A 21,799-nucleotide genomic window follows, 5' to 3' on the forward strand; every position below is an offset into this window, starting at 1 on the left:
TTTTTCTTCGGTTCCTTGGATGCCGCTCCACGCCCCGGCGATGAGGAGGCCGATGACGAGGCACTCACCGAGATCGGGGCGGAGCGTTTGCGGGACCGGTGCGATGCCGGTAGGGACGGTGTCGCCACCGTAGCTGGAGGGCGCTCGAGGGAAGAGGAAGGCTTCTTAGCCGGCTTACCTGGCGCCAGCGACGCCGATGTGGGGTCGGTCGGTGTCGAGGTCGACGGTGCCGATTTTTGAGGTACCGCCGTTGAAGGTGAGGAATCCATCGCCGACTCGGTGCCGAAGAGAAGAGTTTGTTGAATCCTTCGGTTTTTAAGAGTTCTCTTTTGAAGAGTGGCACAGCGGGTGCAGGAGTCCGCCCGATGCTCCGGACCCAGACACTGCAAACACCAATTGTGTGGGTCAGTTATGGAGATCGGGCGTGCACACCGCTGGCACTTCTTAAAACCGACCTGCGGGGGCATGAAGGGGAAGATAGCCTCCGCAAAATCGAAGCCCGAGGCCTGTATACTGGCAACAGGCCCCGCCGGGGCAAAAACGAAAGAAAAAAGGGAAAAAGCAAAGTTTTTTGTTTTTTTTTTGCAAATCAAAGAAAAATAAACCCGAAGGTAAGAGAGAAAAAATAAGGAAAAAAGCGCGAGCGGGAAGGCAAAAAAGTGGTTTCAACGGCCGTTGAAAAAACACACGCGTCTTCTTCGCTCCGCGGAAACGAAGAAACTGGGGACCACGCACTCCTCCGTCGGGCGGGAAGGCACTCGCGCACGCGCGGTGCGGCCAACTAGAAACTTCTAGTTAAAAAGGTCCGTACCGAGGGCTCCGTCGGTGACGTCACCCATGTGTTAAGAATATGCTGCCTGCTTGTCCTGGGATAATCTCAATTATGTAATTTTTCTAAAAAAAAAAAAAGCTGTGCTTAATTTCGAAATCCTCAATACCAAGCTGGTTAATTTTAATACAAGATTTAATATTTTGCAGTCTCAAGACCAGACTATTCAAGTGACTGGGGTTTCAGGTCCAGCATCATATGACGGAGGTATCAGAAAATAGCCTGCGGGCTAAAAATATACATATACTGCTGAAATCTTATTGGTATGTGACTTTAAGGAAATTCTTGAAACTGCAGATCCTGAGAATATTGGTATTGCTAAGTGTTGTTTTGTTTCTGAAAAGGTTTGTGCTATGGGTATGCAGAAGGGTAAGATTCCATCACCAAACAGCTTGATTTGACAGGCTTTCTGGTAACCTCTTAAGATGTCTTTAATGACAAGGTCATCCTCTTGGTCCCATTCATTAAAGAGAAAGATAAGATGATGTTGTTAAAATCTTTCTTCAGGAAAAAGGACTTGTTATTTTTGGTTATACAGTTCAGGTGTTCTCAAATGTAGCCTATGCTACCCAAGGAAAATAGTTCTTGACATGAAAACAGTTGGTTACTGGAGTCACTTTTTGTTGTTGTTTAGTGTTTCTGTGCAAATGCTTCATTTCTTTTAAGAGTATCCGTTACATTTTTAAGGACGCTGCGCATCTAGGTTGGGAATAAGGGAACATTTTGTACTTTATCCAAGCTAATACAAGGATTTGCTCCTAGTCGCTTTCTGTTTAATGGTTTGGTTTGTTTGCTGTCCTTTTACTAAGCTGAGGTAAAAAGTGACCTTAGCATGCCTTTGCCTGGCCATATTTACCACAGCAATGAAATGGCCGATTTTTACATTTTTTGAATTAATGGTAATGCAGTCGCATCATAAAGCAATATAGAGGCAATATCTTCTTCTTTGTTTTATTCTGCATCCCTTTCCTTACAAAGTCATCTTGTATACTTCATAAAGGTAGAACCTGATGCATATCAAAAGATAACAGAATCAATTGTATAATTGAAAAAGCATATAATGTCACAGTCTGCTCCTATAGGTAATTGTAAACTCAGTGCAGTTACACATACAGGAGAGCTTTTCGCATGTGTTTTTAGAATCTCTATACATTTGGTTTTATCCATTTGGTTCTTGAATATCTATGTATTGAACATCTTGGACCCCCTCCTGAGGAAGAAGTGTTTTTCAAAACACAGACCTTGGATACAATTTTCTTTATTTTGTTATTATTACCATTTTTTTAATGACTTTTATTTAATAAATTCCTACACCTTGTACATTCTCTACAGTTTGGTTTTGGTGAACAACTGTTTAGAACAGGTGAATGAAATCAAAGATCTGTTCATTCAAGCAAAGGTTGTTTTTTTTTTTTCCTGAGGCCCATTACAGAGATTGAAAAATGGCAACAGCAAGATGAAAGTTAGTTTGCTTATAGAATTGTTACGTACAGCATACAACAGACAAAAATTTCAGCAGTTATTCTGTAAAAGTTTTCAGCCACATAACTAACTACCAAGGCTTATGTTTATATATCCATTATCTTTCTCCAGAGTCATGATCCAGGCAGTGTAGGAGCCCCACATGTGAGAATATTCTGCCTGCTTGTCACCGAGGTGTAACGTCTGACATGTGGAAGTGTGTCTAAGGAAGGAGACTGTGAAGAAGATTGTCCACTTTCTGTTGAGGTAGAAAAGCTTGACCTTGAGTAGTAACTGGAATAGCCCCTATGGACTCCAGCACCTAAGAAGGGTGCAGATGTTATTTTTAGTAGTTGAGGGCAAACTTGAGCACCTCTAGGAGATGAATTCTTGAATTGATGGCATGCTGAGCTATTTCCTCAACAACAAGTGGGATGACCTTAATCGGTACTTGAATATATCCTTGTGCTGGGCTGAGGAAGTAGCCCCATAAGTTCTTGTTTGAACATAGCCTGGATCTCCTCCTGGAGAGAAGTTGCCAGTACCAGAAAAGGCATCAGTACAGAAGCAGTCTGCTGTACCAGATGTCGAGGCATGCCTATGAGGAGATATCAGCTGGATAGAAGGACAGCAGCCCTCAGTGCTTCGACACTTAGTATGCATCGAGAAAATCAACGCCTGGGAGGATGTAGTTCCATGTCTAGAAGGGGAAGAATGTTTGTGCTTCTTAGCTTTCTTAGCACATTCCTTGATACACGAAGCATAGATAAAGAGGAAGTAGAGTCTTTTCTCTATAAGGAGCCCGACACTAGGTGCTCTGGATGCAGTGTTGTTGCATTCGGTGCCAATGTCTATGCCTGAACCATAGGAGGCTAGGTGTCAGGTTCCAAGTCCCCCACCAAGCTCATTGTTGATACTGATACCAACATGATACTGAAAAGATTTTCACACTGAAGTTTTCAGTGACCTCTTTTGCATGTGGAGACAGAGTACACAGCTAATGTCCTGAAGTTCATGACCCAAACACTTGGCACACCAATTATGTGGGTCAAAGCCTGAAATGGTCCGATTACATTCAAGAACATTTCTTAAAGCCACTCGGTACTCTCTTTGACATAGAGGGGAAAATGGCTGATGCCAAGTCAAAGGGCTCAATGGGCTGGTGAGGCCAAGTAACTAGGATGCTGAAAATGGTTGACCATCCCATGAGGGAAAATGGGCTCTGAAGGCCAAAAAAATGAAAAATGACAAAAATGAACTAAAGTCAGGAAAACACTGGAACACAAGAAAAAACAAGAAATAATGTAGAAAATAGAGAAAAATAAGTAAGGGAAGGCACAAAAAAGAAGGCAAAAGTTTGACATGTTGAAGAGAAAATTGAAGAGACAGCCTCTTAGCTCTGCAGAAAACAAAGAACTGATGGTCCCGCGAGCCGACGTCAGGCAGGAAAGCACCAGCATGTGCGCAGTATGGACACTGCCTAAAGATTTATGGTGCAAACTTTTTTATTGACAAAACATGTCATACAGAGAAAAACATTCGAATGAAAAATACATACAAAGAACAATGGAAGAAGGACGGAACACTTATGGCCCTCTTCAAGTACATCCAAAGAAGAGGCATCAGCAAGACAAAGAGACATGACTGTCAGTTTAACTTATACAGGCATCCACTATCTTCCACCCCCATGTCTACCCCACCTCTCCCCTCTCCCCCCACCTCTTCGGATTGGAGTGTGCTGTATGCCCTCTATTAGAAGCTCATGCTAAATCATTGAGTATCAGACTTCTGGCTCTGTGTGGTAAAGAACACAAATATGGGTCCCACAACTTCAAAAAGGTTCGTCTTAACGCGTCACAGACAAACGAGCCTCCACTGCCTCAAATGACATTAAGCTATGAAACTGGTTTCGCCACTGCCAAAATCCAGGCGGCAAGTCTTGTATCCAACACTCTGTTATACATTTATGGTCCACCATACAAGCCTTCTGGAAGAGCAACGTGCCTAAAGATTTAAAGTGACAGTGCAATTGGTAGTGTTGGTACTGGGTTCCATGAAAGACGTCACCCACATGTGAGAATGTTATGCCTGCTTGTCCTCCGAGAATGCTTGTCTACTCTTTCCAAAAGTAAGATGATTAGGCGCACGCAATCAAGATACTAGACAGTACGTTTAAAACAAAATGAAGTTCCCAGCTTTTTTCCGTTGTTTTTTTGCTTTTGCTTGGTTCCTGTTCTGACCTCCCTCCTTGGATGGGCTGGATGGGTTTTTTGTTGTTTGTTTGTTTTTTCTTTTGGTTACTGTTGTTTGGAGGTGGGAGAGGGGAGGGTGGTGGTGGTGGGGATCTGGGGCTTGGGATATATTTGCTGTATGGCTTTTGGTGCACCTGTGTGTTCTTTGTTGTATTCATTGCCTTTTTCTTTGCCCCTGCTGTGCTCAATAAAAAACTGTTTCCAATAAAACAAAATGAAGAAAATATTACCGACTAAAATGGCGCTTAGTGCTATTCTACAAGGTGCATGTACCTTTTTATAGAACTGTGCTTAGTGCAGCTATGCAACACATAAGTGCAGGCATTTAGGCCAGCAAAAACCAGGCCTAAATGCCTGTGCCTAAGTTATGAGTGCATTGGGTGGGCTCTTTCACAATGCACTGGTCTACCCCTGACCACACCCCTTTTCAAATTCATGCACTGCAACTGGCACATACTTTTTTACAGAATCTGAGTTGTGCACGTAACTTTTAATTCGTCTCAATTAGCACCAATTAGGCCAATTATGTTGTGTGCATACATCGGCTACGCACATTGATATATGCATACAATTTTAGGTGCCATTTATAGAATTTGGGGTGTGTAATTATGCTTTTAAATTTGTTGCCAGAGAATATGGTAAAAGCTGGTAGTTTAGCAGGGTTTAAAAAACAGTTTGGACAAGTTCCTGGAAGAAAACTCCATAAACTGTTATTAAGATGGACTTTGGGAAAATCCACTGCTTATTCCAATGACCTGGATTGGCCACTGTTGGAAACTGGTTACTGGACTTGATGGACCATTGCTCTGTCCCAATATAGCAATGCTTATGTGTTTATAGTGTAAAAATCTGTTTTGGTCTGGTAAATAGAAATATATAATACAGTCCTCTCTTAAATGTTTTTAATGCAGTATACAATATAGCCCATTTACTAGATTAGTTCTTTACCAGAAACTATGCTAAATTTCTATAGTTTACAAAGTATTTTGCACCATGTATATGATCCTCATTTGCTAGTCCAAAAACCATGCGTTCCAACACTTGACAAGTAACAGATATTCTTTCAGAGGGACACTAGGCACTTTTAAACTGTTACTTAACCTACATTGGAAAGGTGTGACAGCAGATTGATATGCTTGGTGACCATTCCAGAAATAATTAATTTCTCGACGTACAAGGATTGCACAAGTTCAACAGATTACTTCTTCTATGGTACTAACAAGTGGAGCTTAGTTTGTCCCTTAGGCAGCTGCATGCTTGAAGCTACTATGATATATCTTTACATGAGCACAGAAGCATTAGTCAGTAACACTTTTTTATTTTTTTTTATTTTTACAGTCCGATTTTCAGTACTGAGCTCCACGGAATGGAAATGCTTTATTTTTGCAGGGATGGTAGTGGAACGCTCTTCCAGAGGCTGTTACAGGGGAAAGCACCCTTCAGGGATTCAAGAAAAGGTTGGATAAATTCCTACTGGAACAGAACATATGCGGTTCATAGACAACAGCGCGAAAGACAAAGGCGTGCGCCGACAACTGAGCGCAAGACGGAGGCGCGCACCGATGAAAATTACAGTTTTTAGGGGCTCCGACGGGGGGTTTTGTTGGGGAACCCCCCCCACTTTACTTAATAGACATCGCGCCGGCGTTATGGGGGTTGTAACCCTCCACATTTTACTGTAAACTTAACTTTTTCCCTAAAAACAGGAAAAAAGTTAAGTTTTCAGTAAAATGTGGGGGGTTGCAACCCCCCACACCCCCCACAATGCCCCCACAATGCGGCGCAATGTCTATTAAGTAAAGTGGGGGGTTCCCCCCCGTCGGAGCCCTAAAAACAGTAATTTTGAGCGGCGCGCGCCTCCGCGCTGCGCTCAATTGTCTGGGCGCGCCTTTGTCCCGGCGCGCTTTTGACCTGACACCAACATATGCAGGTAAGGCTAAACTCAAATAGGGCACTAGTCTTTGACCTAAGGGCTGCCACGTGAGCAGACGGTTGGGCATGATAGACCACTGGTCTGACCCAGCAGCAGCAAATCTTATGTTCTTATGGGCAAAATGAGGACACAGAGGGAAAGAGAGAAAACTTCTACAAGGAGATGTATCATCTCCATGAGGCCTTATGCAGAACAGAATTTTCCATGCATTGTACACACTCAAATTTGGGAAAGGACATTAAAGCCCAAATTCTTTAAGCAGCGCCTAACATTGAGCGCCGACTTTGGAGGCGCCCAACTAGATAGGCGCCTATCTAAATTGAATAACAAGCTCAATTAAGCTTTTTAATCAGCATCGATTGAAACATAGGCGCCTATCAAGAAAGCGCGATTCTGTTCAAGGCGCCTCTAAAAATTTAGGCGCCTTTCAAAAAAATAGGCGCCATGCTTGTTAGGTGTAGGCGTGGCTACATGTTAGGCGCCTTGTTGCAGAATCGCTGCTCTTAAGTGTGCTTAAGCGCTCAGCTAGGCGCCTAACTTTTAATTGTGCCTGGAGCTGGCCTATTTGCTGGGCGCCTCTAAAATAGGTGCCGGCTCAGCGTGGTCCACTAAACAGCACCCAATTGTGCTTGAATCGCGCTGAACGGCACCTAACCTTTAGCCGCTGCTTATAGAATTTGGGCTTAAAAGCCCAGTTTTACAATTCTTTTTCTGTTTTGTAAACCTCCAAGGGCACTACGATCTGAGGGGGGAAATGAAATTGGTGGCATCGACAGCTGACAATATAAGATGCGTTGCGGCTCAACTCCAAACGTTTCCCATTGCTAGAATATCATATCGAAACAGTCTTACTGGGCAATGAAGATTATGCGCAGATCATCACAGCTTTAAGAAGATGTTGAAAACCAAACTGTTTGTAGGCGCAGATTTCTGATTTGTCTTCCCAACAATTGTTGGCCATTTCTTGTATTCTTTTAAGATAATAATAAATAATAATAATAATAACTTTATTCTTGTATACCGCCATACCCAGTGAGTTCTAGGCGGTTCACATTAGTTAAACATGGATTACATGCAGCTAAGAATTAGTTGAACAAATTTACATTAATTAAACATAGTTATATGCAGTTAAGTAATAATTGAACAGAATTGCACAGAGTTGGGTGTTAAAATGAGCAGGGGTGCAGGCAACGGAGAAGATGAAATTAGGGAGTAGGATAAGGTGGGTCGGGGGGTTGAAGGATTTGCAAATTTGATTTTTATATGTGTTGATGATGTTTTTAAGAATATTTTCGTACTGTTTTGTTTTTCTTGCTTTGTGTATGTTTAATTGGAAACCGCTGTGACTCCAGGCGGTATATTAAGTTTTTTTTTTTTTAAAATAAATAAATAAAAGGTCAGCTAAACCTACAGGCATACAGCAGAACTGCTACTTTACAAGAAAACACATTTTTAAAAGAGCATCATCATTTGGCAGCTTGTGTGTGCAACCACAGATGCTTATAAAGACAAGTGACAATTTTGCAACCTACACATATTAAGTGACAGCAACCACACATACAACAGGCATCAATTGAGGAGCCAAGTTTTTTTTTTAAATTTTTTATTTTTTAGGTCATTTAAAAAAACTAAGGGGACCATTTGTTACAGCTTAGCGCATGCTAATGTACATTAGGGCATGCTAAATGCTGCGTTTCCTATTGTATACCTTTGGGTCACACGGCACTTAGCATACACTAATTTCTGTTAGTACATGCTAAGTTTTAGTAAAAGGGCCCTAATGTTAAGTACAATTGCCCCCTCAATCATGCCTATCAAGACCTGGCTGAACTTATATTTGCTTTGGAGGAAGTTTGAAAACTTATGGAGAAATTTTAAAAAATATACACATATTCCTGTGGCAAAATTGGCTACATATTTAGGGTTAAATTCAGTAAATGGCACCCAAAAAACATGAGCATTATGTGGTATTTTATAAAACAGCATTCTGAGTTGGGCACAGTTTATAGGGATCTGCACCAATTCCTCCATCTTTTCAACCATCCTTCCTAAAAAGACTATAGCCCCGTATGCTTGCATCCCTTCTACAGGAATCTCTGAACCACGTCTCTGTGATCGCTACAATATCCAAGTCTGCCTCTAACACCAGGGCTTGCAGATCATGATTTTTGTCACTTAGACTGCGAGTGTTTGAGGTCACTGCTTTCCAGTTACTTTTCAGTGGCAATTTCATTTTTTTCTTTTATCCATTTGCATCTTTCCTTTCCTGACTACTCAACCAGCCTCTCAATTTTTCCAGATATTCTTGCCTGTTTTTCTCTTCCTGCGATCGTTTGTAATTTATGAAAGCTAACCTCTTTTCCCTTACCTTCTCAGCTACTACTTTAGAGAGCCAAAGCAGTCTTCTTTTCCCTCTTACTTTGCCCTTATAATAGCTCCCTTCAGTTTTGCTCACTGCTCTCCTACTTCTTCCAGATGTTCCTATCCAGACAATTCATTGATGCAATCCCCATCTGAACAAAGTTAGTTTATTTAAAGCCTAGAACCTTTACTTTTGAATGAGCCCTTTCGACACCTGTCTTACTATAAAGCTATAAGAAAACAAACAAGGTGACCTGTGATGCTCAATCTGTTTATTCACTGCTAAGACCTGACACTTACGTGTTTTGGCCATTAGGCCTGCCTCAGGGGGTCTACAAAATATAATAATGTAAAATCATAAAAACACCATGCATAAAACCAGAGATATAGAAAATGAGACATCAATAATATGAAGCAAACTAAAACCACATTATAAATATTATAGATAAAATCAAAGATATGGAAAATGAGACATCATTAATGTAAAGAAAACTAAAACCACATTATAGATATATTAAAAGAAACAAATAAAAAAATAAATATAAATAAATACAACTTAAAATCTTTATACAAAAATGTTTATGGGAAAGCCAGAAATGATGTGAAGGTGAAAAGGGGAGGAGGGATGGAAAAGGGAAAAAGGAAAGAAACAGGGAAAGGGAAAAGGAGAAAAAGAGAAAAAAGGGGGGAAGGGGGAGGTGGAAAAAGGAGAGGGAGGAGGTAGAATCTCCTGTATTTGTGTATAGTATTAATAGTAAGCCATACCATAGAATGAATTTGGGGTTAATAGTTTGGGGTTAATAGTCCCCCATGGCATATTCACATGTGCAAGCTTTGTAAAGTTGGCATTCATATGTGCATATCTTTTACATGTATATGTGCCATACAACTGTTCAAAAGGTGCTGGGAAAGACACATATCTATAAAAAAAAGTATGGGGTCCTTTTACTAAGGCGCGTTAGCTGTTTTAGGACTGCTCTATTGTGGCCTGAAGAAAATTGGGTTTTTTTTTGCAGATTGGGTTAATTTTTATGGCGCTCACACAAGAATTACTCATACAGTACGTGATGCTATGTATAAGATTGTAAGATCACTTTTGATACATGGATTTGAAACTCATACATATCATTGCTCTTGAATGTTTCTCTTCCTGGTTCAATCAAAAGGTCTCATCACCTACAAATACTATTTGTTTTAACATAATAAACATGAAAACCCAGACTGTAACTAAAGATATGGACAGTAATTCAGAACTTTACAAAGATGCTTTAAATTCTATTTAAGATTCAAACACCCTTGAGACCCTCCCCTACCATATCCATCCATCACTGTAGATCACCATTACCTGAGTCGGTAGAATACACCCGGAAGCTTTTATCCCAAAAGCCACAAACCAGGATGAAGCGATTGTCGGCCGTGATCACAAAACATTGAGAATGGACTTGAATGCTTTGGTCTAAAAGGTCAGTGATTTGCCTCCTGTGCATACCTGTATTACTGGCTGAAGGAGAAAGTAAAAACAAACAGTAAGCTGATGAAACGCAGCATGTTAGAATTATGCATTATAAAACGTCAAAAATCCTCAAAGCATATTAATCCAGCTATAGAAAAATTGCAGTTTGCACATATTCTCATTCAAATTGAAACCAGCAACCTTAACAACAGATTCAAGCTTCACTATGTTGCCACAAGATAAAGATAGTGTGAGCAACAATAAAGCCAAATTCAGCATTAATGGTGTCCAAAGGTAGGCACTGTTATGATCCACTGTAAAACGTGCTCTGCACAGTGGCTCACAATTAATGTGTTAACTGTTAACGTTGTAGATAACATTTAAAACCTCTTGTTATTGTGAATAAAAGAATGCCTTTTGCAGAATACACAAACTTTCAGCCAGAGAAAAACAAGAAATTTTCAGACAGCATTTGCTTTATGGTACAGCTGCAACTTGTGTGCAGTTCTGGTCACCGTGTCTCCAAAAAGATATAGCTGAATTAGAAAAGCTACAGAGAAGGGCGACGAAAATGATAAAAGGTTTGGGATGATTTCCCTATGAGGAGAGGCTCTTCAGCTCTGATAGAGGTATATAAAATGCTGAGTGGAAATGGTAGATGTGAATCGCTTGTTCACTCTTTCCAAAAATACTAGGACTAGGGGGCATGCGATGAAGCTACAAAGTAGTAGATTTAAAATAAACTGGAGAAAATATTTCTTCACACAACGTGTAATTAAACTCTGGAATTCGTTGCCGGAGAATGTGGTGAAATCAGTTAGCTTAGCAGAGTTTTAAAAAGTTTTAGATAATTTCCTAAAAGAGAAGCCCATAGGCCATTATTGAGATGGCTTGGGGAAAATCTACTGCTTATTCCTAGGATAAGCAGCATAAAATCTGTTTTACTACTTGGGATTTAGCTAGGTACATGGGGCCTGGATTGGCCACTGTTGGAAACAGGATACTGGATCTTTGGTCTGTCCCAGTATGGCAATTCTTAGGTTCTTAAAATGGCATGGCTTTTGGAAAATTTTGGCCTGATTTCTAAGGCTCTATGAGGTAACAAAACAGGTGAGGTATGAATTCATTTTTGCTATTCTACAAATTTAACAGGATCCTCTAATCCAGTGGTCTTAAACTTGCGGCCCAGGGGCCACATGCAGCCCGCCAGGTACTATTTTGAGGCCCTCGGTATGTTTATCATAATCACAAGTAAAATAAAACAGTTTCTTGATCATATATCTCTTTAGCTATAAATTACAATATTATTATTAAGACTTAGCCAAAAGGAAAGATTTATAAACTATAAAGAGTTTTACCTCATGCAAAATTGTCATTTGTTTAATAAGACATTAACTATTTTTTCTGATGCCCTCCAAGTACCTATAAATCCAAAATGTGGCCCTGCAAAGGGTTTGAGTTTGAGACCACTGTTCTAATCCCTCTTCCACAGCCATTCAAACATTAGGAGATGCACACTGTTATAAAGAGCATTAATTTGGCCTTCCAGTGGATAAATGCCTCAGTGATACAGTTGATCCTAACAAGGGTATTGGATTACTGTTGTGAAAAACAGTGTGTCAGGATTATGGGCATGTTATGCTAAAAGTAATTTCTTTTCCTTCCAGTAAGGTACTTTCTTTTTAAATCTGCTAGTCAGCTTTTAAAGTCCCAGTCAGCACACCACCATCATAAAACAAAAAAATCCCATTCCTGTCCTTCATCTGGACTTGGCAATCCCAACACTCAACAGTGAGGAAAGCGGTTTGGGCTTAGAAATGAAATTGCGCTCCTCAGAAACTATTTAGTTCAGAACTGAGGATTTTATATTAACCAGCCATTTTAGAATGAACAATGCCACAAAAAGTGTTAAGAAAAGCTGTGAAATTGTTCCTGCGCTTTGCCAAAGCAATTTGAGCTTTCCAAAGCTGGAATTATCCCAGCAGGGGCACGGTGTAACGTCTATAAAAGGGAAAACACCTCTCATGTTTTTAAAATTAAGAGTCATTATCTCCATTGTTTTGAGCTTGGTGTGCTGTAGGGGGCTCATTTCATCCCTGGCGGTGTTCTGAGCCTTTGCAGAGCTCAACAAGATGATATGTACTCCCCTGACAAGATCTGAGGTGAAGCAGAAGGTTAACGGGCAGCAAGATGCTAGAATTTCTATATTACATAAATTTCCCAAAGCCTACAATTTGTCTTGTGTGTCTTGACTAGACTGTTAAGTTTGGTGCAGCAGGGAGCAGGGACTGTCTCCTATCTGAATTTGTGCAATGCTGATATGTCTAGTTAGGGCTAGAGAACTGAGAATCAGTAGCAGCATCATTAGAATGAACTTCCAAACTGAAGGAGAAACAATATAAAAGTCAAACTCTGTGAACATAGCTCTATGGCTCAATCATTTTTCAGCCCTCAATATTAAAACAGTTCTTTAGAAACCATCACCTACAGGACTCAGTGTTAACTGCTAATAAACTGTCTTAAACATAGAAAATGTTTTTCATGGGAGAGAGAAAAACAAGAAAACTAACCTTTTTGCATATTAAAGGTAGGTCATTAAGAGCGACAGACTAACAGGCTGCCTACAACCTGTACCAGGCCTTTCCTTCTGATTGCCCCACCTTTTCTGATGCAACTTCCTGTTTGCGAAGGGGCAAGACAGGTCAGAGGAAAAGACCCAGTGTGGGCTGGAAGCAGCCTGTAAGTCTGACACTGGCTTGGCAGCATAGAAAGACATGCTTACATCTGAAATATTATACCAGGGATTGGGTGGGGGAGCAAGAGATAGAGAGACATGGGCAGGCCTGGGAGGGAAGGAGAGATGCAGGTGGAAGGTGGGAGAAGATGGGAAGGTGTGCTGTGCTGCACTCAGGTGATCCGGATTTCTGGCATCTAGATTTTTTGGACTTGCACAGTAATAGAAAATTGTAATTGCATAATAAAAATAAAGTTAGAGTAACATAGTACATAGATGAAAACCTGCCTTGCCTATCCAATCTACCCATAAAGGTGGATAGGGTTGAAACTACCGCTCCATGCAGGCCATTCTCTCTATACTCTTTTTTAATTTTAAGTCATTTATGTTTTGCTTTGAGAAGGGCGACAAAATTGATAAAAGGGATGGGATGACTTCCTTATGAGGAAAGGCTAAAGCGACTAGGGCTCTTCAGCTTGGAGAAGAGATGGCTCAGGGGTGATTGGATAGAGGTCTATAAAATACTGAGTGGAGTGGAAAGGATAGATGTGAATCACTTGTTTACTCTTTCCAAAAATACTAGGACTAGGGGACATGCAATGAAGCTACTAAGTAGTAGATTTAAAACAAACCAGAGAAAATTTTTCTTTACACCAGTGGTTCCCAACCCTGTCCTGGAGGACTACCAGCCAGTCAGATTTTCAGGATAGCCCTAATGAATATGCATGGAGCGGATTTGCATGCCGGTCACCTCCATTAAATGCAAATCTCTCTCATGCATATTCATTAGAGCTATCCCAAAAACCCGACGTGTAATTAAACTTTGGAATTTTTTGTGGGAGAATGTGGTGAAATCAGTTAGAAAGATTTTTTAAAAGGTTTGGATAATTTTCTAAAACACAAGTCCATGAGCTATTATTAAGATGACATGGGGAACTCCACTGTTTATTTCTCAGATAAACAACATAAAATATTTTACTCCTTGGGATCTTGCTAGGTACTTCTGACCTGGATTGGAAACAGGACACTGGGATAGATGGACCTTCGATCTGTCCCAGTATGGAAATTTTTATGTTCTTATGTGCTCAAGAAATGAGGTGAGGAGTGGCTAGTGGTACAGCTGCTGCCTCAGCGCCCTGAGGTTGTGGGATCGATCCCAGGGCTGCTCATTGTGACCCTGGGCAAGTCCATTACCCCAGGTACAAAATAAGTAAACCACTTTGAATGTTTAATAACAAAAAGGCAGTATACAAGTCCTCCTTCCGTTTCTTCTATGCTTTTATTCCATCTTCTTGCCATATAGGGATCCTCTGTGAATAGGCCCAACTTATGTCAAACTCGTACTTACAAACCAGTGTCTTGCTTCTCCCTTCCTGTGTCAATGCGCCCCTTCTTCCTCCCTTCCTGTCCAAATGCGACCCTCCTCCTCCCTTCCCTGTCCCAACGTTCTGTGACCCAAATTCATGCCTCCCGCAGGTGTTTACTTCCTCTAGCTGGCTCCCTCCTCCCATCACAGTTCTCCTTGCAAAGCTGTGACTCGCAGCTGACCCGACAGCCCCTTCTTGCCTCCCCCGCGGGTGTATACCTCCTCTGGCTAGCTCTCTCCTCCCAGTGGCACTTCTCTTTGCGAAGCTGCGGCTGCTGGTTCCAGCACGAAGCTCACGGCTGACGCAGAAGCCTTCCCTCAAGAGGGTAATGCTAGAAGCTTGATACTAAATAAATTGTGATGTATTTTGGAATGCTGGACTACCTATATCAAGGGCCGAAGAGAGCTGAGTAACTTCAGAAACTTGAATGGGGCTGAGGGGAGAGAGGGACGAGGAGAATTTGTGGCGACCAATGGGAGGAGAATTTGTGGTTCATCAAAGTTTCCCTATTATGGGGTCGGAAGAGGGGTGGTGGTGGTTACATGCCTCTATTTTTTTCTTACCAATATGTTATGAACAATTTGTATTAGGTTTGTGCCAATTTGGAAAATGTGATTTGAAAAATTCTTCATAAAAATTATTTTCTGCTTAAGAAAGAGTTTGCAGCTCCAGCATGTGCAGCTTTCTCTGGTTCTGCACTTATCTGAACTAAATTAAACAACACTTCCTCCCCTTTCTAATATTTCTAACAATTTAATATACATCTATGCTGTTCCAGAAAATGGAACTACAGAGGGAGCCACCACAGCATTTTATTATTATTATTACTATTATTTGCAATTACCCATTAATTCTTTCTGCTTGAGCCTGTGAAGAAAGGATTGATCTCTAATGATGAAACCTTGGCACCATAGTTTTATTTTTTTTCATCGCTGCGTTAGGAAGCCTACTGTTTATTATGAAAAGCTCCCCAGCAAAGGAGCTCCGTCGCATTACCACTGCACCAATTCATCACAACATGCCCCACTCCTGCTCATCAACAAGTCTGAGTGATGAAAAGATCCAATATTATCCTGACAGCACTTCACGCACAATTCTCAATCATACATTATTACAGCATCCATATTAATTTTCAGTGACACGCGTCCTCGGCCTGCTCAAATTAGGCAACCCAACGAGGGGGAGTTGATGAAATACCAGCATAGCCACAGCTCATTGCATTCCAATTTGCATGCAAATGGTTTATCAGGAGAATTCCATTCTCAGGAACTGGCAAGTGAAAAACAACAGTAATCTGCACTTCAGGGCCACCATACAGAGCTTAATGAATCGCAGAGAGAGGAGGAAGTGACAGACCTATGAGAGGATCGATTTCCACTGGCAGCTGGTACGGCTGGTCCTGCATTGCACCTTGATGGGCTGGAATGTCAGAAAAAGACAGATAAAAACACAGCATTAATCTTTATAGGCTGAGCCACATAAAATTATTTGAGATATACACTGTATGCATCCCTTTAACTATATTAGTCTGTGCTGCAACTGTATCTTTTCTGAGTTATAAAAATATTGCACAATGAAAAGAAATGATGAACAAGAAAAAAAAAACCCCAACCCTCTAGGATTTTTGGTGGGCCAATTGTTTCTAAATGAGGATTGCCTTGAATGTGTGCCATCAGCAGTGGCTGCAGTCCTGAGCCATAAGCTAGAACAGATGCTTGACTGGCAACCTTTGAAGTCACAAAACAAATTGAAGTGGGTAAAAAGGTACTGGAAACAAAATGCGACAGCCATCTGCTGCTGGCTGCAGCATGTTCTCCTGCTCCATGGCCTTTTCAAAAGGCCCTTCCTGGCTGTGCAGGGGATGAGACAGCCATAGTTAAAGCAACAGTACTGGCAAAATTATTTTGCAGGCAAACCAGTTGGTGATTTAAATGGCAATAATCATTACAGTATCAAATTCTCCTTCCCTCTTTCATTTCAATTTTTGGCATACCTGAGTGAATACTGTTCAGAAATTTTTCAAAGACATGAACATGGTTTTAAAACCATACTGCTCATGTGCAGACTTTTATCAGAACTCCACGCGGAGCAAGGGTACAACACGAACAACTGACCTTACATGAGATTTTTTTCCCCCCTGAAAACTAAAAAAAACCCATGATTTCTCTTTAAAATTTTGGAAAAATAATATAAGAAAAATTATGAGGGTGTTTTATACAGCTTTTCTGTCTAAAGCCTCTTTTTTCATGCAGAAAAGGGATCTTATAAAATTGTGCAACTGCATATGCAGGTAAAAAAGGCAACAAAGTATGTGTATACTTTTATGCGATCTGTATGGAAGCATTTCCAGGGGCACAGTTTAGAAGTTGAGTTGCGATGCACACACATACTTTATAAAACATACAAGTGCACGCGCAAATTTATTCCAGCTGAGGATCAGGTGTACCTCAGCACTGCCTCCCTACCGGGGCTGGATCTCAAAACCTATTTAATAAAGGCACTCTGCAGCGTTGGACGTTTTATTCATATGTGGATTCATTCATTATTTCAAAGAACGCAAAGATACATATTTTAAAGAAAGCAAAGACTCCTGAAGCAGGCAAGAGCCGAAACACTGATAGTGTCCAGTGTCAGGTCATTCGATTTTGATGCAATAAAGTGAATCTTTAACCAGTTTTGGAAGCATTTTCTCAATAAAATTTAAAAAATAACATAACGTACTTTTGGGCTCATTTTAAAAAAAGATAGACGTCCAAACCAGCATAAACCAGCACTTGGACGTCTTACTAGTCAAAACGTCCATGTGGGCATCCTCAAAACAGACTTTCTAGACGCCTTTCTGGTTGTTTTGTCTCCAGTGCATCCAAATCTTAAGGGGGCATGTCAGAAGTGTGTCTTGGGCAGACTTAGAACCCGGATGCTTGTCAGGCATAATCAAACCTTTAACAAAAAGGTCCTGGGCTTTTTTTTTAGACATTTGGAGCTAGACCTTTTTTAAAAGCTTCTAAATGCTAAAAAGATGCCCAAACTGACCACTGGAAGGATTAAAGCATGATGACCCCCCTCCCACCCACACACATACTTACTATCCCAGTGGTCACCGACCCCTTCCTACCATCCAAAGATGTTAAAAAACCCCCAGCACATTCTAGCCAGTATTAGAAGAGGGTGCTGAAAAGTTCTCAGCCCAAGCAGCTTCAGATGTTAACACAGACATTTGAGCTCAGAGAGCAGTGGGGCACTCTTAAGGGTTACTGCAGTGAATTGGGAGTGTGTGGCGCAGTGGTTAGAGCTACAGCTTCAGCATCCTGAAGCTGTGGGTTCAAATCCCATATTGCTCCTTCTGACCCTGGGTAATCTAATCCTTAGGTTTGTATACCGCATCATCTCCACGTTCGTAGAGCTCGACGCGGTTTACAGTAGGAGAAATAGGAAGGAGCTACAACAGAGGGTTAGAGGTAGAAGTGTGAAGAAAATTTAGAGGACTTGGGATGTCAAGATATAAGAGTTTCCTTGATTCCTAAGTTGGAGGGAGACTTACATTTTTTGAGAAAAGCCAGGTTTTCAGATGTTTGCGGAAAACTTGGAGAGAGCTCAAGTTCCAAAGAGGGGAGGTAAGGTTGTTCCAGAGCTCAGTGATTTTGAAGGTCCCTAGCTTTCCTGTGTGGGAAATGCCTTTTAGCGAGGGGAAGGATAGTTTTAAATTGTGGGAGGATATGGTGGTATTTGGGTTTGAGTCACTTAATTGCCCCCATTAATCCAAGTACATTAGGTAAGAGTGTGATCCCACTGGGACATATAGGGAAAAATACATGAGTAGCTGAATATAAACCACTTACAGTAGGCTATAAGTGGTATATAAATACTAAAAAAAATTTTTAAAAAGAATTTCACATTAAAAGTTCCAGGTATAGATGTCACCATATCTTGCTTATATTGTATGGTGAGCCCTCCAAAACCTACTATACCTACATAAAGATGACACCTGCAGGCATAAGTGCTAATGGGGAGTGTGTGATGCAGTAGTTAAAGCTACAATCTCAGCACCCATAACCTTGTGACCCTGGGCAAGTCACTTAATCTCCCCATTTCTCCCATTGTGAGCCTGCCGGGACAGACAGGTAAAAATGCTTGAGTATCTGAATAAATTCATGTAAACCGTTCTGAGCTCCCCTGGGAGAACGGTATAGAAAATTGAAGAAATAAATATTGTTGTGGTGTACAGGTGGGTGCAGCAAGTTTTGGAGAGCTCACCATACAATGTAAGCAGTTTATACCGTAGTGACATGCGTGCCCAGGACTTTAAAATGTGACAGTCACTGCTGTGCTCAGCTCTCTGTGAACAGAATGCTGTCTGCGTTGAGGTCTGAAAAACTATCTTTTGTGCATTTTTCATGTGGACGTGTTTATATTCGAGAATGGCCAAAAAAGACAGATGTAGTAAGGACCAAAACGTCTACACAGGTCATAAAAAAAAAAAGAATGTCTTGCTGTTTTGAGAATGGACATTTTCTCTACTGGATTTCTGGACGTCTTTCCCAAAACGTTCAAACTCAGACTTAGACATCCTATCGAAAATACTCCTCCATGAAGACATTTGTGATGGGTTTATGACATCTCTCTCTCAAAGTGAGGATTGTTTTGGCAGTCTTTATGGCACCTTGGTACAGCATCAGCTCCTACCAACTATAAAAGAAAGTGAACCTTGGGAATAAAACCTAAACCGAGCATCAATAGAACTAAGGCCTCCTTTTACGAAGCCGCGTTAGCGGTTTAGCGCACGCTAAACCGCTAACGCGGCTTCGTAATAGCGCGCGCTAAACTGCTGGCCGCGCTAGACGCTAACGCCAGCACTGAGCTGGCGTTAGTTCTAGCCGTGTGGCGCAGGTTTAGCATGCGCTATAAAGCTGCGGGCGCTAAAAACGCTAATGCGGCTTCGTAAAAGGAGCCCTAAGAAACAGGAAGCTCGAAATTTTGAAGACCAGAACTAATGCTGTTGCCTTAATGGCATGAGAAAGGGATATCTTTTGTGTGTGTTGAAATTATTTTTCATAGCGTTATTGAAGGTGTTTTATTAGTAACCAGTGATGCTGTTTGACATTTTGTTGTCTTCCACGGCATTCATAACATAACCTAAAACACACCCGGACATGAAAACTATGGCATTAATTCAATAATGTTTTTAGACATCTCTATATGAGCTGCACTTTGTGAAAGAAAACCAAAATCCTGCTTTTGTCAAATACACTACAGTGTGCTGGGAAATAAACAGTAAACAGTTTCATCTCAGTACAGCTGATTATTAAATTTCATTTGAGGTTTACAACTGAATTTATTGTTTATTTGTCACTTAATATTTAAAAGCAGCAGTCGATGGTAAGGCAGCAGAAAGAGTATAGCATCTTACAAAAGAAATCACTTACATTCCAGTGCTATCAAATAGCAGATAAGTACCAAATACATAAGTTGCAAATGACTTTGGAGCATGTAACACTCCTATTTTTCAGACTGATCCTATTGAACTATGTGAGACCTGTGGTACATGGAGAAATTCACACTATAATCCTAGACTGTAAAGTAGACTCCATCTGTACTGCAAATCAATCCATTGCCAAAGATGAGATTCTTACCACATATTATAAACATAATGGAGCATTCTTGTCTGCGTAATTCCACTCACGGTGAGTTAATCTTTTTGTTCTCCCTGACCGAATTATCTCTGCCAAGCTCTCACCCATTCCCTTTACTGAGCTGCAATGGCACAGGCAGGTAACCTAAAGCGTAGTTGACTCTTTATAAACCAGTGTCTGCATCTGCCAATATGACACCCTTTTCCAATGTGGAATCTGAAACATGACCTGCAAACTCTAGCTAGAGATCCATATGAGCCGTTGGAGGTGTCAAGAATGGATGTCATTGTGAAACCAGCATTTTTATTGGCTATCACATCTGCATGACGAGTATCAGAACTGTAGGCTCTATCTTGCAGGAAACCTTTCCGAAGGTATTGTCTAGCTTTCATGTCAACCAGGAAGTCCAGTTGCCGGCAGAGTGTTGCTTCATTACCTAGAAGTGACTATTGAGTTTTGGCTGTCAGATCATCTCTTTGTGTTAGTGGGAACTAGCCACCAGTGACAACTGGCTTCAAAAGTGACTATTTCCAGAAGAATTCAAAAGGCCCATTTCATTGGCTTATAACAGGAGTAGTAAGATACCTTCGACTTCCCTGATGATCCGCTCCGCTAGGAGCATAGCTTCCTCCTGGGCAGAGTCAAAAGCAGTGTCCATGGAAGAGAGCTGTAGAGCGGCCACTTGGTCTTCTCTCCATACTTTTACAAAATTTAACAGGGTGGATGTAGATGCAAAATTGGATACCAATTTTGGTGCTTCAGTGCTGTCAGCAAGCTCATTTGTCCCACCCTAGATTCCAGGGACTGCTTTGATTAGAGAGCTGCACGGGAACGGGGACGACGGGAATCCCGCGGGACCCGCGGGCATCCCGCGGGTTCCCCCTTTGGGTCACGGGGATCCCGTGGGGACGCCCCTAGGGTCGCGGGGATCCCGTGGGGACGCCCCCTAGGGTCGCGGGGATCCCGTGGGGACGCCTCCGAGGGTCGCGGGGTTCCTGCGGGGCTGGATGTACTCAGTCGCGCGGCTCTTCTCCCTACCTTCTCTGCTTGCAGCACAGAGCCGAACGGAAGTCTTCCCGACGTCAGCGCTGACGTCGGAGGGGAGGGAGGGCTTAAACAAAGCCCTCCCTCCTTCCGACGTCAGCGCTGACGTCGGGAAGACTTCCGTTTGGCTCTGTGCTGCAGGCAGTGCAGGTAAGGAGGAGAGTAGCCTCGCGGTTCGAGTGGCTACCAAGGGAGGGGGCGGTCTGCCCCGCCACACCCCGCCCCGGTTGCAGCACAGCCGGCCAGGTCCCCTTACTTTTGTGGCACTTCCCCGACCGACCGACAACAGCCCCGGTCCGACAATCCTCCCTGCCCTGTAGCCGCGAATCTAAATTATCTTCTTACAGCAGCTGTAATAAGGTAATTTAGATTCGCAGTTAAGGGCAGGGAGGTTTGTCGGACCGGGGCTGTTGTCAGTCGGTCGGGGAAGTGCCACAAAAGTAAGGGGACCTGGCCGGCTGTGCTGCACCCGGGGCGGTAGAGAAGGAGTGGGGAGAAGGACGCTGAAAGGCCATGGGGAAGACGGGAGGGGGGGGAAGGACTCTGAAAGCACATGTGGAAGACAGAGGGGGGATAAGGACGCTGACAGGACATGGGGAAGATGGGGGGAGAAGGACGCTGAAAGGAAATGGGGAAGAGAGAGTAGGGAGAAGACGCTGGCAGGGAAGAAGACAGATGCCAGACTATGGGGGGAGCGGAGAGAAGAAGATGGGTGCCAGACCAATTTGGAAGGGG

General features: G+C 42.1%; 1 protein-coding gene across 7 annotated transcripts in view; it reads right to left on the reverse strand.

Moving 5' to 3' along the window:
• The window catches only part of LRBA (LPS responsive beige-like anchor protein), a 1,301,884-nt gene that overhangs the window by 62,672 nt on the left and 1,217,413 nt on the right, over window positions 1-21,799 (reverse strand). For all 7 annotated transcript variants that reach the window (XM_033940548.1, XM_033940584.1, XM_033940558.1 and 4 more), the window contains exons 51-52: window positions 15,747-15,809; window positions 10,182-10,337 (exon numbers count right to left, since the gene is read on the reverse strand). In XM_033940548.1, the coding sequence (XP_033796439.1) occupies window positions 10,182-10,337; window positions 15,747-15,809 (219 nt within the window). The remainder of the gene's footprint in view (window positions 1-10,181; window positions 10,338-15,746; window positions 15,810-21,799) is intronic.

This window comes from Geotrypetes seraphini, chromosome 1, assembly GCF_902459505.1.
Source record: "Geotrypetes seraphini chromosome 1, aGeoSer1.1, whole genome shotgun sequence".
In the NCBI taxonomy this organism is placed as follows: Eukaryota; Metazoa; Chordata; class Amphibia; order Gymnophiona; family Dermophiidae; genus Geotrypetes; species Geotrypetes seraphini.